Here is a 13123-nt window from a genome sequence, read left to right as displayed (position 1 = left end):
TTATTGTAACGTTTCTTCTTAGTATTATTTATTTGTATGTGCTATGTAGAGAAATATTATTGTATTATCAAGGACATTGTTTTGTTTATCAATGTAGGCCTATTGTAGTAGGCCTATTATTGCATTCACCCAAGTGTACTTTCAGCCAGTTGTACTTATGTCGGCTATGGAAATAAACGTTTTACGACGTGTTATTAATGGTGGTGCAGTGTTATATATTAGGCTACATCTAGTCTCACCAAAATAACAATATTACCATCCAATGAAATACTTGTAGAATAATTTCGCGCAGAGTTTAACATGTGACCAATTAACAAAGCATAGCGCACGGGAACAGAATAGCCTTCGCGCCGCTGTGATCTAAGAATGGGGTGATTGCAGACCACTTCTCCACACGCATGTTCAGCCACACATACGCAGTCATGTCATGTTGTTATGGAAACTGCTTCCAAATCCAATTGGTTTCTTTATACAACCCCGCCTCCTCCGTCAGACGCTCCTCCTATAGGACGGCCCTTGAGCAAAGGTGCATGCTTTCTCTCAATGTGTGACCTATGCACATACAGAACCAACAACAGGCTACTGAGGGCAGTGTGACAGAACAGCCATTATGGAAGACTATCTGGTAATTTACTTTTATGATTTACGAAAATATGGATGATTACTTTCAGATGTTTGTAACAAACCAAGAGGCTCAAGATACTACTGATGTTTCTACTGAAGGTTCGATATCATAGTCATACATACCACTTCACAGTTCACACCTTTGAGGAATGGAATGTCACTGCAGGATTTTACATGCTACTTTATGTTTAAAGTATCAGATTATGTTTTGTTAAATTGATAGTACCTTTAGATTAGTAGCATAGTGTCTGTATACCAAACAGATATCATGTCAAAGCTGAGCAGAACAGGTGACATGCCAAGTAGGACATGATTATGCTTTGGGTGTTTGGACTTCATTGCTTATCTACCTGTCGTTTTATATCCAGGCCACTGATATGCTTATATGTTAACATGCTGCATTTCTTCTTTTTTTACTTTACTAATGAATGCATGAATACAATGAATAAATAATACAAATTATTAACTAATTATTAACTAATTGTTCTAATTGGTTCTGTTTAGACTGTGCCTATACTGGTGGCAGTGTCTGTCCTGGCTTTTACCCTATACTACTTCATGTCAAAAAATGGTGGAGAGAAATCCTCACAGGCTCCCAAAACTCTCCTGGACTCAACAATTAAATACTCCTTGCCCCTCACGGAGAAGGAGGTCTGTTATCTTCATCCAATGCCCTGTCATTGAAACCGTGCCAAAATAACATATTTTCACCTTGACCAGTAAAAACATGACTAATGGGACTGAACTTATTTGCCTCCCTACTCCACAGGACATCAGCCATGATACCAAGCGCCTCCGCTTTGGCCTTCCATCTCCCTCCCATGTCCTTGGCCTTCCAGTGGGTACGGTGCAGTCTTTCCTTTTTATTAGGGCCCATATAAGCCACATGGTTTTCATAACCATTTGGAACAAAGAATTGGTCCATTGTGAGATAAACGTCTAATGAACTGTCCACGGTCAATTTCAGGTCAGCATGTTTATCTCTCTGCAAAAGTCAATGGCAGCCTTGTGATCCGTGCTTATACCCCAGTTTCAAGTGATGAGGACAAGGGCTTTGTTGACCTGGTTGTGAAGGTAGTGTTTGTACCTGTCAAACATGACAATTAAGTCTAATGTAATATACAATTATTTATTGTAATGGTAAATCGTGATATATGGTATACTATATATACTGGTGCAATGAGGATTAATGAATTTAAGTCAATTGTGCACTAGATAGACAGTGCCTTTGTGAAGCACAGATGGTTCTCTTTAGGTATATCACAAAAATACCCATCCAAACTACCCTGATGGGGGTAAGATGTCTCAGTACCTCAATAACATGGGCATTGGAGACGCTATTGATTTCAGAGGGCCTAATGGACTGCTCGTCTACAAGGGAAATGGTAAGAAAATGTTTGCTTATTATATAAAAATGAAGAATGTTGTTCTTTAGAATTTTCCCTTTTTCCAAAGATTAAGTTATGTTAAATGGCATCCACTAGATGTCAGTGTTGTTCATTGGGACAAACCCTATCCTGTTCTGAAAGATAAAATGTCACTATTGGAAAAAGTTTTGTGTAAGATCAGTGTTTGCCTAATTTTGAATTTTGATCATTATTAAGGAACATTTGCAATCCGTCCTGATAAAAAATCTGAGGCCAAAGTCAGGAAGTTTAAACATGTGGGAATGATTGCCGGTGGAACAGGTGAGATTTCAGACTGGACATCTTTCAGTTTACTTATTTCTTCACCATACTAACAGTGTATTCAATGGACAGGTAGTAGACTGAAATTAACTGAACTTAACCATTACTTCAAGACCAAACATTTTCCCTGGCTACTTATTTTTTTTTTTTTTTTATGTGGATTTTCTTGTTTATGTCCTCTGTTTTTAACAGTGGTAGTGGTTGCAATGGTGGTGATAGTGGTTGCAACTGAGATTAATACATTCATTGTCATCACTCTCCCCTTATTTAAATAAATACTATTATGGTGCTCCTCCACTTATTCCTCTTAGTAGTAGTACTGGTGGTGGTAGCAGTGGTAGTGAAACTTGTAGTACTGTCAGTAGTGGTATTTGCTGCTTTATTATTTATTTTTAAGATTTTCTTTTCCAGGTATTACCCCAATGCTCCAGCTGATTAGATGCATCACATCGAACCCTACCGACAACACCAAGTGCTCTCTTTTATTTGCCAACCAGGTAAACCCCTCACCACACAGAAATGAATGCTGATTTTGCATCATTCAGTTTGGCCACATGTGTAGAACAATCTGATTAAAGCACCAATCTGATCAGAATACAGACGCCAAATGAACTAGTAAATATTCGAGGATAACATTCAGCAATCATGGCAAACTCCAACTAAAATCGAAGAACTGGTTACATGACATATGTATTCAGATTGAAAAAGAATACTCCACATTATTAACTTGTTATTTCAATCCGATAAAACAATTTACTTTAGATTTTTTAATGATTTATCTAATTAAGAGTATAATGAAACTGAAATATTTTGTTTGTTTGCTTGTTACTGCAAATGAGGTAGTCCAATGTAATTTAACAAACATACCACTCTCTTGCAGACAGAGAAAGACATCTTGTTGAGAGAGGAGTTGGATGAGGTTCGGACAAGTCACCCAGAGCAGTTCAAACTGTGGTACACCCTGGATAAGCCACCACAGGGTAAGGGTGATCTCACCTTTTCAGCACTTTAAAAAGGCAGATCATTCAACCTCACTCTGTGTTTAGATTTGGTGCCCAATGCCTTCCAAAGGCGTCTACTTCCTGGAGACATATTAAGGATACATAGAATGTAATTATGGAGTATAATTGGATATTGCTCATGTCTGCAATACCTCATGTTGAATTTGTGTCATTTCAGGAAAGCTCTAGAAGCTAACGGTTCCCATAAACATTGCTAGGTCATTAGCCTGTACTTGTGATGCTTGTGAAAGGAGATGTTTAGAGACTTATCTACGGTAATTCTCCCCTCGACAGGATGGGCGTACAGCTCAGGATTTGTAAGCACTGAGATGATTAAAGACCACCTCCCTGCACCAGCGGATGATGTGCTCATTGTGATGTGCGGCCCACCACCAATGATCCAGTACGCCTGCCTGCCAAATCTCACCAAACTGGGCCACAAGTCAGAGAACACCTTTGCCTACTAACAAGTGATGAACACGATGACATTAGTGTAGACCACAAGGCCTCTGAGATTTGATACCATTTCATTGAATAAATGCATTTTTTATTTGTTATAGTTACTGTTGTTTGACCTTTACATTATTGTGTCATTTAACAGGTGGCACACACTGCACATGCATAAAAAAATTTGGAACACAGGTCATGCATTTACTGCCATTTATCATTTGTCCTAACGGTCTCATAACTCTTTCTCTCTTACACACATACACACACTTATTATTTATTTATTAACCATTTATTAAACACAGGCTTAGGTGAAAAATGCCACTCTGTTGAAAATAGGTACAAACCATTAGTCTTGTGAAAAGCCCCAGTGAGGGTCTGGCGTATTGCCACTTATAGGCCTGGGATATGAAGTAACATGTTGTGTTGAGATGGATCCGTTTGGACGCAAATATTCTTGATACGGTTCCAGGGAAGACGGAGGAAAAAAAGATTGGTTTGGTACGTGTGGACTAGGCCTTATTCACAGGAGGACATCCACATGGTTTTTATAAAGAGCTGAACATCATTAGCTGCAGGGGAACATCTCTGCAGGGGTGTCGGGTCTTGTGTGGAGGCGTCTGTGGCCGGTGTGAATTTAGACACCTTATGGCTGTCACCTTATGCCTTTTACCCAAATGAGAAGTGAACTGACAAGACGATTCCACAAGGAGCACCACTGGGAGACGAGTTCTTCTGACACATCATTAGAAAAGCCTTGACAGTTGATGGTGGTCTTTGTAAGAGAGAAAGAAAGAGAAGGGCCCAGTCTGTGGCTCTTCATGGGAGCGGTGTGTTCCATGAACTGTTAAGGATAGCCAGGTAAGCTTGGCGATGATGGTGAAAACATTATGGCAAATAACATTGCAGTGAGTAGCTCAAAGTATCTCATTAATTTCGAGAAATTCTCACTCATCACTACATGTAACTTACAGTTCACAAACATCTGCATGGAGATTTTGGCAAAAACCCTGAGCAACGAAGAATGGTTGGCTTTTACAAACAAAGCAGCTGGAATGGATAGACTAAGCAGAAAGAGGCACACAACTGTGCTACTGTACTTTGTGCAACTGTCCACAGACTCCATCTTAGGTCCTCATACTCTGTCTTCTTGTGAGCAAGGTGTGGTTCAGGCCAGGCTGTGTACAAGCAAGCACTCCTGGAAAGCAGAGAGATAAGGTGCACCCTTTTGCCTTGTAAGACTTGAGCATGCAGGCTTTTCTCTTAAGGTTACCCTCCCCTGTGGACCAACCCAGTTTAGAGGGTTGTCTCTCTTATATACTGAAAAACAAAGATCGATACTGTTTTAGTACATATGCAAAATAAATAGTACCCATTAACACTGCATTGGCATGTTTAAAGCATATGTACTGTACCTGATGAGATGCTGTATTGCTATGACTGAAGGTTGTGCACAACTTACCAGTATAAATCTGCCCTGAGTGCTGACAGAAGGGCAAGCTCCAATGGCCCCAATCTGCTCCTGAGAATCCTAGAGAGATGTGTGTGGGATTGTAAGGCTGGTGAATACCTGCTATATTGTGGGTGGTGGTTCAAGGGATGTTTTCAACATTTTTGCTTTTAATGCAATGTGAGTCAGACAATAGGACATCTCACTCTTACAGTACATGTAAATGTGTTCATTGTATTGTGGAGGAACCCGCTCTCAGCACAAACAAAACACTACTGGACTGTCATTTGTAAAACATATTTACAGTGTTGACCTGTGACAGTAAAGACCAAAACACAGTTAAGACTACAATAATAACAATAATGAACACATGATACAGTGTCTGTTTTATTGACATAATATCTTTTTATATTTAAGTACAAATTCAAAATATCCTCTGCAACTGAATGTTCAATATAAAATACTAAATACTAACAGTCAGGGACTGCAGATGAAAACTCACTTGTATGACTACTTCTGTTACATTTACATGGCTTACCCTTACAAAAATTAAATTTAAGACAAATTAGATTTGCAGCAAACTTGTGAGTGATTTGTGGGAAACATGAGTTCACTAGAAAATATTGCCAGAAGTTTGCAATGTTGTACCACTAGAGGCACACTTCTGGCACAGTACTGGCAACAATGACAACACTAGTGGCAAATGTGTTCACCAGTAATTTGCCATCACACTTAGCCAATACTGAACTTCTGGTGTAAAACCTAATTTGCATATGACATTGCTGCAAATTTGCTGCAACAAACCTAATTTGCATGTGAAAATATGACTTTTTTTTATGACTGTTCGCCAGAAACCTGAAATTTCTGTTCGAGCTTGTTCATCGATGTACACTGTCCCTTCAAAATAAATAAACATAAACTGTATGTAAAAGAGTTGGGAGGGGGGTTTGTATTGATTGTCGTCATGTTGGCCACACTCAGTCTGGGTAGGGGGGGTTGGAAGACGCTCGGGTGGGGTTGAGTAGGGAGGGAGGGTTGAGTAGCAACTGCCTGAAGCAGCTGGTAAAGGCCTCTTGGGGTTAAGCTGAGGTATGAGGCTCCCCTGGATGGGATGTTGGTGTTGGTTAGCCGCAGCCGTTAGCGTCCAGCTCACACTATAGCCGTCTGGCTCCGGCGCATCCCTCGCAGTAGCTCGTCGCGGCTTAACAAGTACTGAAAGCAAGAGGGGGGGAGAGGACCATGGGTGGGCTGGGGTTAGCTGCAAGCAATGAGGCCACTGTGAGTGCACACTCTCTCACACACACACACACACACACACACACACACACACACACACAAACACACACACACACACACACACACACACACACATACACACACACATGCAGAGTGACTAAAGAACCTGTCCTCTGCTGCTGAGTCAGGTTTTGGGTCAGTCAGTTGTCATATTAGAAAAAAACATCAGACACAAAATCACACAAACACATCAAGGGGTGGTCATCCCCTTTGTGTAGGTGCCAAAGCATACACTAGTAACTTTGTTTGCAAGGTTTTTGCATTTTTTAAGTAGGTAGCTTGGTAGTTTTAGACCAAAATTCCAGAATACTGCTACAAGGTGGATTATTCCCCCCCTGACCAGGATTACTTGAAATGCACAGGACCTCCAGAGAAATAAAAAGGATAATTCATCATACACACAGGAAGTGTTACCTGATTAGTTCATTGTAGTTCATTAGTACTGATTGCAATGTGCATCAAAGTCCATAGTATGTGCAGTGATATGCATAGAATAGACGATACTCACTGTCAGGTTGTTTATTCCCTCTGACAGAGCTTCTATCTGCATAATGGTTCCCTGGGTCGCCAGTGCCTGCAACGTGAGGTCACTGGTCAAAGACAGTAGCCATGACAGGTGCACCGAGCACTTCATCCATGCAATGATACAGGGCATTAACACTGTCCACATCCGATGGATGCTATGCAACTCGTTAGGAAAGGCATTAGGGCAGCAAACAGATGCATAAATGCAACACAACAAAGTTTAGTATACCTGAGATGAGCCACGCGTCTCAAGGTGCATGGTGGGAAATTCCTGCCCCAGCATGCACTTCTTCATCTCACAAAAATATGGGGGTTTGAGGATGAGCGGGAGCATTCATGAGAGCACAGATTAGTGAATGACGGTGATTAGTAATGCAGAGGACCACTCTGGTTGTCACTGGATGAGATATCAAGTGTGCTTAATTAGGTGACCTCAAATATGGACGTGAATAAGGACATGGTGGAATGTCAGTTCTAGTCTCCTTTCTTGGACACACATGGACATGCCTGGCTGGCAAAAACAATCATTGCACGTCTGCATGTAGAAGAAAACACCATTGGACAGATAATCACATTTTTTATTATCAGTAAAAACTCATTTTACTTTGGGATAACACCGTTGACATTTACAAGACAACCAAGTGCTTACTGCACTAACATCTATACCTATAAAAATAGGGTATACAGCATTATCTTGTATGAAAATATTTGGGTGCAATTTTCTTTTCAAATGCACTCAGTTGCAAAAAATCAATGCTAAAAGTCTGCATTGCCTATATTTAGACACCCACATAAATATTAAATATCCCTATATATATGCAAATATTGCACAAATATTTATTACACAAGTGTGTCTCAAAAATGTTAAAGAAAAACCGTGTATATACTGTTAGCTGAATTTCAGATATACTTGGGAAAAAAATGATACATTGTGTTAACTAGCGGCATACTCCTTATGCCTTATAAAGACGAGATATACCCTTGGCCACTCCAAGGATCCAAAGTTACAGTAGTCGTGTGTGGGCTTCAGGGCATGACCAAGCGTCTCCACGGACGTCCATGAGAAATGCTCCGAGCGCAGTGCAGTTCATACCCATGAGTGGATGGAGGGAATAGAGGTGTCGGAGTGATGGGTGTTATGCGATGGCACTGAAGGGACTGAATGGGGTCGTGTGGACTGGGGACGGAGGGGTGTGGGAGCGGGGAGGTGAGGGATGTTATTGACTGCAAGCTCAGTGGATTGATGAGGCGGGGGTAGCGCGGTGCGACGCGACGGCGGAGGCCTCGGCATCAGCTCTTTGACCCCACCTGCTCCCCCCGCCTCTCGGGGTCCCTGTCGAGGATGGGGCTGAGGCCCCGGAAGCCACTGTAGGGCCGGTGGGCGCCGTTGACCAGGGCCGGGGCCGGCACTTGGGCCGCCTCCAGGGGGCAGATGTAGTCCGCCGCCTCGTCTGCCTTCCGCCTCCGCAGATGGCTGAAGTTGGAGAAAGGCAGCTTCCTCGGCTGAGAAGAGAGCAATGGAGTAGGACTGAGGTAAAAACGGAGTGGGATTTCCCTGCACAGATTAGCAACACACACACACACACACACACACACACACACACACACACACACACACACACAAATCTCTTTGCCCTTCCTCTATCAGAACAGTTTCATCGGCCTGTGGTTCAGTGGCTTGTTTTGAATATGTGCAGTAAGCCTGTGTGTGCTGAGGGTAAGCTATGCTATCACAGTGTGTGTGTGTGTGTGTGTGTGTGTGTGTGTGTGTGTGTGTGTGTGTAGGTGTGTGTGTGCTCAGTGCTCCGCGCAGCACATTTTCTTTCCTCCTCCTCCTCTGCTGCCTTTGAGGAAAGCCAGAATCACTGAGTGAGTGTACCTAGCTGCTGCATGGCTAAGCAGGCTCCTGGAGCACCCTGGGTTAATGCTCCGGCAGGTCTGAGATGTCAGGCAGGGAGGGATTAAAGCTTTTTCCCTCTCGAACAGAGAGAAAAGGAAAGTGGAGGCAGAGAGAGAGAGAGAGAGAGAGAGAGACAGAGACAGAGAAAGAGAGAGATAGATAGATAGATAGATAGATAGAGAGAGAGAGAGAGAGAGAGAGAGATAGAGAGAGAAACAGGAGAAAATGCAAAATAGTGGAGAGACACAATAAATGAGACTGAGGCTTCTTCTGTGTCTCGTCTCATACACATCCACACACTAGCCACCCCACACCGTAACGGCCGCTGCTGCCCCAGTGATTAAAACCTCTTACCGTAGCATACCATAGTAAAGCTCATACCATAATAAAGCTATAAACAACGCCTCTTACCCGCACTTTGGCAGTGGTGGTGAGCGGGGTGTAGTTGGGCGACTCCATGAACTCCCTCTTCTCCTGCTGGGCCCGCCCTCCCACCAGCGAGCCGAAGTTGGTGGCCAGGTGCCGGCGCAGGAGCGTCTTCTGGGGCGGGATGTTCAGGAGCATGGCCAACGTGTCCGAGTTGAAGCGCGGCTCCAGGATCTGAAAAAGCACACATGGACCACCAAGTCAAGCCAACTTGCAGCACAGAGCTCATTAGATGTCACCATCAAGGTCAGAGGTCATTCTATCACAGGATAGTTTGTGACAAGTGAACAATTACTGTATATTTTCAGACCTCAAAACACTCGTCATACCTGCTTTGTTTAGGATGTAACTACTATGACACAAATCACCCATCTCCCATATTGATAATGATTATTTCCTTAGCTGAATATCTTCTGTAACTATCAATCAACTAATTAGTCTAATCATTGTTTTCGGTCTCAACAGTGGAAACTACATATGTGCAACTATGTGGCTTCTTGACCATATGACCATATTCGTTTGAAATGTCTTGTGCAGTATTGTGCAGTATTCTTGTAGCAATGGACAATGCTACAGTATAATGTGTAGCATAACTGTGGTTAAGTATCCTGGTGGTCAGGATCATTGCTGTAGTGTGCAGCGTGACTGCACAATGTTTTTTAATACTTCAAAATAACATTTGATAAATGAACCTTACATTTTTCAGTAGCCATAGGTGTGTAGATTTGAACAAAATCTGGTTTGATTCTTATCGGGGCTTTTACTGCCTGAAATATCCGTTATGTTTACCGCGCTCGGAGGTTAGTGCTGGCCTGATGGGTCGTCTACTTCCACCCTTTTAACAGCACATGAACGGTTAGACTGAGAATTCTCGTCGCTACCTTAAAATTCCACTGGAGCTCCAAGCGGATTTGTACACGCAGCCTTACAAGACTGTTTATAGCTCTTTGAGTCACGGTAAAATGAAATTTTTGGTACATAGCTAATTTAGATACACTTATGGTGTGGGTGCTTGCGTTTCTTTAGGAATCCATCGTCTTGGTTTGTATAGAAATGAATAGTAAGTGACACACACACGTAAAGAGGGCGAAAACACGGGGCTGGTGGTAATAGGGGGCGATCCGATAGTATTGTTATGGTAAGAGGCTGTTGCTATGGCGTGCTGCGTGAGAGTGGTACTCACTATGAGGCCCCCGTGGACTCCACTGCCCCTCAGGTTGGGCGCATACTCAGCCAGGTCCACTGAGCGCAGCCACTCCATTACACGGTGGTTGGACCACTGCACCACTTCAGAGGGTGAGATGTTATGCTGCCAAACACATACACACAAACACAGAGTTAGACACACACACACACACACACACACACACACACATACGCACATACACATACACACACACACACAAATTTCACACAGTCTGGCGAGCTTGAGCTGGGTCTCTCACCTCATCCCCAGGCCTGCGCTTCAGGCAGTTGGAGTTGAACTTGTTGACGTGGAGCACATGGATGGCACACTTGATGCTGAGGTGATGGAGCTGACTTGTGACTTTCAAGAACAGCAGATCATTCTGGAATAAATCACACACACACACACACACACACACACACACACACACACACACACACACACACACACAGACATTAAGAGAAGAAAGACACATCCAGAAACACACACACAATGCATGCTATCATTTGACACAATCAGCAATTCAATAACAAAACAATGTGATTCAAACGTTTTCATACCACTGTCAAATACTGCAGCATTTGGCCATCTACCCTCGCGTCATTGAACTGGTCCTTGTACTGAGGTAATCCAATATCATCCAGCCATCCTGTTGGTAGCCACAACATTAGTAATATCCCTTTAAGAAACAGTGCTTTATCTGCATGGAAAATGCATTTCTTGAATATTCATTTGTTTCAAAATCTAGTCACTGGTTGTAAGCTGAAAGAGAGAGATATGGCGCTTCATGTCAAGATGAGGTACAAGACTCACGTGTGACCCAGATGTGATCCAGCTCGGCAGACTTCTCGGTGAGTTTGCTACTGAAGGAGCGCAGGGCCAACTGCAACTTCTTCCTGTGCAGAGGATGCTTAATCCCCATCTCCTGTGGCAGGGACGACATTAATGCTCTTAACGGGAGTGTATTAGACGCTCCGCACAATCCCCTAAGAACAAACTAGTACTCCCACGGGTTTTACACGCGGCAGTGCTGCACATCACTGGCACTTCAAGAGAGGAAGGGAGAAAGAGAGGGATGGAGGGAGAGAGTGGGAAAGAAAAAAAGGACAAAAAAGAAGGAAGGAGAGAGAGGGATGAAGGGAGAGAGTGGTTAAAAAAGGAAAAAGGAGAAAAAAGAGGAGGAGGGAGGGAGAGAAAGAAAGTGAAGTAAAGAGAATTCAAGAGAGATGTTTCAATGTGAACAAAAGCTTAACGAATGAGGTTGACTGTTGATCTGAATCAGCAGCCGACAGGTGCAGCTAATCTGCCATTAGCGGAGTGGGCAGGAGCCCTGCTGAGAGGGGATGCTGAGGGACGCTGGGTGGACATGTCAACTGCCTCTAATCAGTGAGAAGGCGGAGATGATTGAGAGTCCGAGGAAAAGGAGAGGTGGAAAATGAAGCTTGAGAGGTGGAACCAGGAGAATGGAGGGCCTGTAAGATAAGTGTGTGTGTGTGTGTGTGGGTGTGTGTGTGTGTGTGGGGGGGGGGGGGGGGTGAGAGAGAGAGATTGATGTGTCTGTGTGCGAGTGTGAGAGAGTTTTTGTGTGTGAGATCATGTGTGTGTGTGTGTGTGTGAGATCGGGGGAGGGGTGGGTGGTAGATGATGTCTGAAAGGCTGTGCCAGATGCTGTCTTAAAATAAAATCTAATAAATATCAGGTGGTCGTGTTTTGAAGTCGCTGTTGCTGTTATTCCGTGACCCCCCCCCTCTCCCCCATCTGTCTCCCTGTCTTGTCTCAGTCCATCTCCCAGAGGAAATACTGTACCTTCTCGATGTCCTGTGTGCTGGCGGACAGGAGCGTCTGCCCACTGCTGATCCACTGGCGGGTCTGGCTGGCGTACTGCCCGAGACCGGAGTCCTCCAGCCAGCTGCACACCTGCTCCGGGCTCCACTTGGAGAATGGCGTGTTTGTGTCGCTGCGCGAGAGAGACACAAGCTGGCCTGAGTACATCAGCGGTCACCATGAAACTTCTAATACTGCCGTACAGTACAGGATGGACTGCTGACTCGGGTGTCCAGTTTAAAGTGTACTGACTGCTCATTTCATTAGGCTGCAGAGAGCACATATTTTTACATTCTCAACAGGCTTAATGAGCGTGTTGGATGTATTGCAAGAACTCTGGTATTCCAATAACTCTTATCTGTTTGGATAATTTTTCACTGGTATTTTTTGCCCACTAACCCAGCGGGTGCTTACCGTGCCGCCTGTCCTGCGTTGGCCAGTCGCGGACCAGCCGTGGCTCTCATGCCCCCTCTGCGGAACTCGGCCGACTCGGGCTCGCCCGCGGGGAGGCTTCCCGACTGCGACCTGCGGATCCTGTGGAAGAGGTGAGGGGTGAGCACTGGGAGGGCTGCTTTCTCCTTCTAAAGAACTACAGGTCTATAAGGATGCCAGCCACTGGGCCCTTCCTCCATCAGAGCAGTAGTTATTAAAAGACACAGTTTTTATATAACATTTGAGCTGATTAAAACTTGCACATTTGCTTGGATAAAGCACCACAAAGGTGCGAACTCAAGGCATGACATGCTACCCTAAGAC

The 13123-nt window shown here is 43.9% G+C and overlaps 2 protein-coding genes across 7 annotated transcripts in view; one reads left to right on the top strand and one right to left on the bottom strand.

Moving 5' to 3' along the window:
- Window positions 1-298: 298 nt before the first annotated feature.
- On the top strand, window positions 299-3828 carry cyb5r2 (cytochrome b5 reductase 2). Its single transcript, XM_076263871.1, has 9 exons — window positions 299-625; window positions 1129-1275; window positions 1394-1466; window positions 1592-1698; window positions 1880-2009; window positions 2229-2312; window positions 2724-2809; window positions 3193-3292; window positions 3608-3828. The coding sequence occupies exons 1-9, from the start codon at window positions 611-613 to the stop codon at window positions 3778-3780; spliced, it is 915 nt and encodes a 304-aa protein (XP_076119986.1). The 5' UTR covers window positions 299-610; the 3' UTR covers window positions 3781-3828.
- Window positions 3829-5120: 1292 nt separating this feature from the next.
- Window positions 5121-13123, bottom strand: part of ppfibp2b (PPFIA binding protein 2b) — a 49867-nt gene continuing 41864 nt past the window's right edge. For 2 of the 6 annotated variants that reach the window (XM_076263838.1, XM_076263857.1), the window contains 10 exons: window positions 12782-12901; window positions 12350-12500; window positions 11357-11468; window positions 11104-11192; window positions 10803-10925; window positions 10541-10666; window positions 9343-9531; window positions 8340-8534; window positions 7015-7080; window positions 5121-5291 (listed from right to left, as the gene is read on the bottom strand). In XM_076263838.1, the coding sequence (XP_076119953.1) occupies window positions 5136-5291; window positions 7015-7080; window positions 8340-8534; window positions 9343-9531; window positions 10541-10666; window positions 10803-10925; window positions 11104-11192; window positions 11357-11468; window positions 12350-12500; window positions 12782-12901 (1327 nt within the window). In that variant the 3' untranslated portion in view covers window positions 5121-5135. Of the gene's footprint in view, window positions 5292-5590; window positions 6423-7014; window positions 7081-7588; window positions 8535-9342; window positions 9532-10540; window positions 10667-10802; window positions 10926-11103; window positions 11193-11356; window positions 11469-12349; window positions 12501-12781; window positions 12902-13123 lie in introns of those variants that run through there. The other 4 variants (XM_076263829.1, XM_076263848.1, XM_076263810.1 and 1 more) reach the window with 3 other exon arrangements.

The sequence above is a fragment of the Alosa pseudoharengus genome, unplaced genomic scaffold, assembly GCF_046254945.1.
Source record: "Alosa pseudoharengus isolate Yale_2024_CS ecotype anadromous, Long Island Sound unplaced genomic scaffold, YU_APseudo_1.1 YU_APseudo_1.1_scf_10, whole genome shotgun sequence".
In the NCBI taxonomy this organism is placed as follows: domain Eukaryota; kingdom Metazoa; phylum Chordata; class Actinopteri; order Clupeiformes; family Clupeidae; genus Alosa; species Alosa pseudoharengus.
Note: the sequence above shows the minus strand (reverse complement) of the source record. Positions and strands in the feature narration are given on the sequence as shown.